At 34.2% G+C, this 7,523-nt stretch overlaps 1 protein-coding gene across 1 annotated transcript; it reads left to right on the top strand.

Moving 5' to 3' along the window:
• Positions 1 to 421: 421 nt before the first annotated feature.
• LOC138701335 (U6 snRNA-associated Sm-like protein LSm5) lies at positions 422 to 7,458 on the top strand. The gene is made up of 3 exons (XM_069828111.1): positions 422 to 510; positions 1,393 to 1,589; positions 7,328 to 7,458. Exons 1-3 carry the CDS (start codon positions 465 to 467, stop codon positions 7,358 to 7,360), a joined length of 276 nt encoding a protein of 91 aa, XP_069684212.1. The 5' UTR covers positions 422 to 464; the 3' UTR covers positions 7,361 to 7,458.
• Positions 7,459 to 7,523: the final 65 nt, after the last annotated feature.

Genomic DNA, 7,523 nt, shown 5'->3' with positions numbered 1-7,523 from the left:
TTTTATTTATTCTTTTATTTTTTTTTTTTTACTTGAATGGCCTGCAGCGAATCCAACTCAGAACACAATGCGAATTTTAACTGCTCAATCAATGTTTGACGTTTGCTTACGATTTATTCTACAGCTCCAATAGGGAGTCATAATAGTGAATTTGGCGTGCCTGTCAAAATCATAAAAAAGTAATCGCTGGTATATTATTAATTACTTACTCAATTCCTGAAACGGCGTTACGCATGAACTTCTTGACGTTTATCCATTGGCTTTTTCCGTAAATCGAGTGGTAGTTATTTCAGAATCCAGCGTTTTGAGCAAAAACATTACCGCACTTCCACCACTGAACTACACAACCACCGCCATATTAGATGTACTATGCATCATACAAGTAGTACTGCTATTGGGTAGAACACAAAACACAGTAAAGCTCTCCTATTGGTCAGAAAATCCCGCATGTATAGTGTGTAAAAATGGCGACATCAGTGACTACGAATCCGTCTACTTTGCTTCCTTTAGGTAAAATATCCTTTGTTTTGTAACATTCTTGGAATATTTACCATATGTATCGAATTACTTTGTTAACCAATAACTAAACAGTAATAGACTCTTTCATTACGTGAACTGTGTAACATTTAGCAGTGTCATCCAACTATCCTAACCTTTTCAACAACAGCTTTTGTGTCGAATGTAAATATACCGGCACAATATCATTACACTGAGATTACACTAATTAGAATATCGGTTATTACTGATGACATTGAACACAAATAAAAGCAAAATGAAAAAAGCAGAGTGCATTTGCAAACATTTGTGTTTATTGCAGTGGGCAAGAACATACTTACTCCTTCGTACCCTTAAACATTGACAAATGTTTGTGCTTTAAATGTGCTTATAATTATGCAAATTATTTATAAATTTAATAGTTCTATATATTAACGAATGTAATACCAACATAAAACAGTTGATTATTATTTATAAGAAGTGGTAAGTTATTAATAAGTTAAAAATATGTAGGCCTACAGGCCTATTAGCCCATCTGTTCACCAGTCTAGCAAAATAAGTGTATATTTAGATGAAGGATGTAGGTAAGAATATATTGAAATTAAATACCATTAATTGCACGACTTTCTTTCATCAATTGAAGTGCAGCTTCTTGATTAACTTACATTATTTACAAAAGAAACGAATAAGCTGCCTATGAATCTTTTCCGTAATTATTATTGGTACCTTCAGTGTTTTATTAAGATTGACTTTTTTCAGTCTTAGTATACAAAATCATGGCTGTAATTGTCTAAAAAAGAAACCTAGTAGGTGTAGGCCTAAAGTATATCAGGGAACTGGGAAAAGTGTTTGATGTAAAGTGTGGTTTTTTAAGTAATTGTGCTTTGTGTTTTGCAGAATTGGTGGACAAATGCATTGGTTCAAGAATTCATATAATTATGAAAAATGATAAAGAAATCGTTGGAACGTTATTGGGATTCGATGACTTTGTGAATATGCTGTTGGAAGATGTGACTGAGTATGAATCTACCCCAGAAGGCAGACGAATCACTAAACTGGATCAAATTCTTCTCAATGGCAATAACATTACGATGGTATTATTGAAAGTGAAAATAGTTCGAGTACATTTGAACAAGTTATGAGTCAAATAGTAATATTTTTAACATAATGTGGAAAGGAAGACCAAGGATAAATAAGGAAACAATCTAGTAGACTCGTCAATTTTTGTTTGTTGCATTCAGTTCAAGTAACTTATTAGATGTAAGGGAGGAATTTAATTTTGGACCAGCCAGATTAAAAATTGAAACTGATAACTTGTAGATTATACTTGCCGAGAGCAGGGATAATATTATGTTTATAAATTTCAGGGTCTGTGTAAGATTCGCCTTTAATATAAATAATTATGACCACTGTTTTCATGTTAGATTATTGGTCCAAGAGAAAAGCACCGTGATTACTTGTACTAAAAGCTAACTTGACCCAGAAACTGTTTTTGGTATAATTGGAATTAATTTCTTTCATTCATTCATTCATTCATTCATTGTTCTGCTCCAGGGCAGGTCTTTCACTGCAAACCCAGCTTTCTCCCATCTTTCCTATTTTCTGCCTTCCTCTTTGTCTCGTATGATCCATATACCTTAATGTCGTCCATCTGATATCTTCTTCTGCCCCGAACTCTTCTCCCATTTACCATTCCTTCCATTGCATCCTTCAGTAGGCAGTTTCTTCTCAGCCAGTGACCCAACCAATTCGTTTTCCTCTTCCTGATCAGTTTCAGCATCATTCTTCATATTAATTCCATAATAGTATATATTTTAAGTCGTGCTTAATCTCCCACTGGCCTTTTCTTCTGTCAGATAGTTAAACTTTAACTTCAGAAAAACAACATGAAAACAATGAAGTAATAGATAATATGCGCGCTATTTGCCTAATAGGATGATCTAGACCACTAATTTTCAGAGTAGTGTGCAGAGAGGGATTCTGAAGTGTTTTGTGAATTTCATTAGTTGTGCCAGTTGTCTAAATCAGTGTGCTGACGCAATATGCCATTAGTTTCGGTGATTGTGTCACAATAGTCTATTGTCACATGGTATGTTATGATAGTGCTGCATTGATGTTAACTGTACCCTATACTTTCATATAACATTGTTCTATGTATTAGCAGATATAGTGCATTGTTTCCGTCTATTTTGTTTCTTAGGCTGAACACTTCCTGTTGCCTGAAATTTATTATAAAGATTATGGATTGTTGTACGTGATGGAATTTTTACACCTGGAAATTGTGTTACAAACCGCCTTCGTGTACGTTGTAGGTACCATGTCGCTTGCCAGTCACTTGGAGACCAATTCCTAACCTTGACAGGAGCCAGGACGAACACGTGCATACTTACGTTATCATTACGGAAACTTGTATCACCACAACCCTACACTGTCCGTTCCCCGTTGCGAGTGCATCACCAGCGCACAGTGAAAACTCCGTCGCTGCTGTCCAGACCTCATCTGATCTCTCTGTATTTCTCGATACTTAGCAGTGGTGTGGGAAGCAACACATATTATGTCCAATCACAGAAGCCTTTAAACAACACAAAAATTTAAGCACAGCGTCCCTTAATAACTGTTGTAACAGTAACTACTTTCACCCCTTTAGGTACTATTAGATGAAAGACAGGAAGGTTTAAAATTCGTTATGTTGTAAACCATGCTTTCTCAACCGTAATGCACATTACACCTACCCAAATATAGTTGTCATTTTTAGCTTACAGTGCATATAAATCCTGGCTTTAGTTATTAGCCTACATTAAAAATAACAACTCACAGCCTCAAAAATGTTGAAAATATTTCTCCAGACATCCACACTTTTTTATTTCTGAAGCAAATTCCTTATTATTCAGTGCTGTTCCTTAGAACTAAACCCATGTCATTTGTTTTTGTGGAAATATTAAAGACTAAATGTACAAAACAAAATCTCCATACTCTAGAACATCTGTATGTAAAATATATGCTAAGAAATTCACTCTGCAACAGGACAGAAATTGCAGGTTTAGAAACTCAGGATACTGAAAGGGTCAACACTTTCATCGTTATATTTTAAGTTGGTGATTTTTTTTTTTTAATGAAGCTCTGTATTTTATTTTTATGTAATAGCAATTTTTATGAGTGACTATCCAAGCAATTTTTTTGTGACTCTCTTGCAAGCTGCATGAAGGAAGCTGCTGATAGTGGAAATTTGATTTAGTAGTGAGGTTTCAATTCTGGGGCACTGTGTATGTGCATGTATACAGAAAATAACATTAATTTTATGAATGGTTATCTATACACAAAAACTAGCTCCTGACAAAAGCCTTTGATGATGGAATTGAATTTCTCCAATAACAAAAACATTTGTTCACTTCCTGTGTGGTACTCTATAAATCGGCTCTGGACATAAGAGGGGAAGTGGAAGGGACGCAGAAACCCCCATCCATGTCCTTTTCGCTTACATCACCTTTTAAACAGACGTAGAGTAAGGAACTGTGTATCAGTAGTGAATTTTAGGTGACCAGTGAGAGCTGAAAGTTCGTAAAAATCTGATACAATCCACCACTGACCTTCCTGTCCGCTGGTACGGCACCAAAACATAACTGTCTCATATATTAGGAATATTTATTTATCAGTCACTGACTTTACTGCAATATATGTAGGTACAAAACCTTTACGTTACATGTTTTAAAAATCATATGAACGTTTTTGTTGGACTATGCCAACATCATCAGATATGATATTCACTCTAGCTATTTAATATGTATTGTATTTGTAGAGACTAATGATATTGCTAGAGTGAATGTCTTATCTGATGATGTTATCATAGTCCAACGAAAACGTTAATACGATTTTTAAAACATGTAATGTAAAGGTTTTGTACCTACATATATTGCAGTAAAGTCAGTGACTGATAAATAAATATTCCTAATATATATTACAGACTTTTCTGAAAATCAATCAAAAATGAATTGCAAAATAACTGTCTCAGCCAGGGGAGGCAGAGTGAGGAGTTAAGGGGTGGTCTGTAATAACTTGATCGAGTTAATAGCGCCCAGGCCTAACATCATCTGGTTTGTGTTGTCATTGTCAAGGAATGTGAAAAAAAAAAGTATATATTGTGCTATTTTTAAGCAACTCTACAGCTTGCATAAAGGCTGATTACTGCCAGCAGTCGTCACTCCACCTGTAAATATGGCAATATACCAGTAACTGAATAGAAAAACTGACAATATTGGAATTTTTTAATGCATGAGCAACAGTACTACTCATTTGATAGCAGTTCCTGGCAATATCAGAGAATATCTTGTGAAATATTCTCGGTGTTATAATGTAAATTGTAAATGAATCATTATTTTAATGCATATACTATTTTCAATATTATCACACTCACCCATTTGTTTTTCGCACTAAAATGGACAAGATATTGTTTCAGCTTGAAGCACAGCATGACTTAAAAATGCCAGTTTTCTTGAGAAGTATGGTTGAGATAAGTTTTATTAGTAAAGAGTATGTAATATTTCCATGTGGAGTGAGGATCTCCTCCTTGCAGGCTGTTGCATAGCTTAAAAATGGCGTTGTAATCAGAAGGTTTTAGTAATTAATGAAAAACATTAAGAAATATTATTTGTAATTTCTTACAGTCTAGATTACCGCATCATGAGCAAAGCGAGTTTGAGAACTTCAAGGCTTATGTTTCTTACTGACGAATTATACAAGATTTAAATTATTTCATTTTGATCCACTTTTTCCTAAATTCATGTAGGCTACTCATGTTTTCGTATTAACTACACTGAACTTATCAATACCTAACAGATGATGACAGAGCTCTTTCTTTTCTGATATAAGATATGTTGATGTTGACGTAAAGTGTTAGACCCGGCTTCTTTATGATCTGAATGAAAAATTTTCATATTCTCCAATATCATTCACACAAGTCCACACCTGTGGAGTAACAGTCAGCGCGTCTGGCCGCGAAACCAGGTGGCTCGGGTTCGAATCCCGGTCGGGGCAAGTTACCTGGTTGAGGTTTTTTTTCCGGGGTTTTCCCTCAACCCTATACGAGCAAATGCTGGGTAACTTTCGGTGCTGGACCCCGGACTCATTTCACTGGCATTATCGCCTTCATTTCATTCAGACACTAAATAACCTAGATGTTGATACAGCGTCGTAAAATAATCCAATAAAATAAAATAAAAAAAAATAATATAATTCACATTTACCATAACTTACTTACAAATGGCTTTTAAAGAACCCGCAGGTTCATTTCCGCCCTCACATAAGTCCACCATCGGTCCCTATCCTGTGCAAGATTAATCCAGTCTATCATATCCCACCTCCCTCAAATCCATTTTAATATTATCCTCTCATCTACGTCTCGGCCTCCCCAAAGGTTTTTTTCCCTCCGTCTCCCAACTAACACTCTATATGCATTTCTGGATTCGTCCATACATGCTACATGCCCTGCCCATCTCAAACGTCTGAATTTAATGTTCCTAATTATGTCAGGTGAAGAATACAATGCATGCAGTTCTGTGTTGTGTAAGTTTCTCCATTCTCCTGTAACTTCATCCCTCTTAGCCCCAAATATTTTCCTAAGAACCTTATTCTCAAACACCCTTAATCTCTGTTCCTCTCTCTCAAAGTCAGAGTCCAAGTTTCACAACCATACAGAACAACCAGTAATATAACTTTTATAATTCTAACTTTCAGATTTTTTGACAGCAGACTAGATGACAAAAGCTTCTCAACCGAATAATAACAGGCATTTCCCATATTTATTCTGCATTTAATTTTCTCCTGAATGTTATTTATATTTGTTACTGTTGCTCCAAGATATTTGAATTTTTCCATCTCTTCAAAGGATAAATCTTCAATTTTTATGTTTTCATATCATACAATATTCTGGTCACGAGACATAATCATATACTTTGTCTTTTTGGGATTTACTTCCAAACCTATCACTTTACTTGCTTCAAGTAAAATTTCCATGTTTGTGCATTTTTTCCTAACATATTCACATCATCCGCATAGACAAGAAGCTGATGTAATGTGTAACATAATACAAAACTGATGTTCCTCTGTCAGTGACGAGCATAGATGCATGTCACAGTATCACACGAGTTCATATAGTAGCAAATCTGTGTAAAAGAATTATTTCGCAACAATGTAGTTTGTGTTAATAGATGTATCATTCCCTAATGTGAGTAACATTCAATCTTTTTAATACTCAGATATGTACTTTTAGTAATTAAGTAATAAAAACGATGAACAACAATTTTATTAAAAATTAATATTTACAACAGCAGATTAAGTGTGAAGCGATATAATTTAAAAATAACTTTAGGTTACATAGAATTTACACTTATGTTATAAACTCTCTAGCTATAAGAAAAGTGGAAAAACTATGCTTTCTAATGATGACAGTTATTAACTGGAATTCCTGTACATCTTTCCATTTTCTCTATTCATTACTAAATTTATAGACCAGATGCGAAAACTTTCCTGAATTTTTAACAAATAAAATTCATCTGTAGACACTAAGTAACAATTACACATTACAAGTATCTATTAAAATAAAAATGTTCCCCACTAAGAATGACACATAAATTCATTCCTTGCCTTTTTTTTTTTAACACTGAATTACATCAGTTTTATAAAAAAAAAAATTTTTGGGAAAATACAACAAGTTGTTTTTCAGTATTCAGAGGTTTAGATTTGATTCCACTTAATTTACTCTTTTCTTATTAACCAACATGAGACATTTTCAGATATTTTGCCATATGAACTCTAATTTGTTTACTTTCTTTTCCAGCTTGTACCAGGTGGAGACATGCCCGACTCCTAAAGAAGATTTTTATATATATAAATACTGTATACTTTTTTGTACAAACATACTTAAAGTGTCTTAACACATTTGTACTATTAAAAAATAATTAATTGAAATATTGCATAGTTGTTATTTCATCTTCATACCGTATTACTTCTGGCTTAATCCTTGCCTTATCGCT

This window comes from Periplaneta americana, chromosome 6 (assembly GCF_040183065.1).
Source record: "Periplaneta americana isolate PAMFEO1 chromosome 6, P.americana_PAMFEO1_priV1, whole genome shotgun sequence".
NCBI lineage: Eukaryota > Metazoa > Arthropoda > Insecta > Blattodea > Blattidae > Periplaneta > Periplaneta americana.
This window is presented reverse-complemented; position numbering and strand designations above follow the sequence as displayed.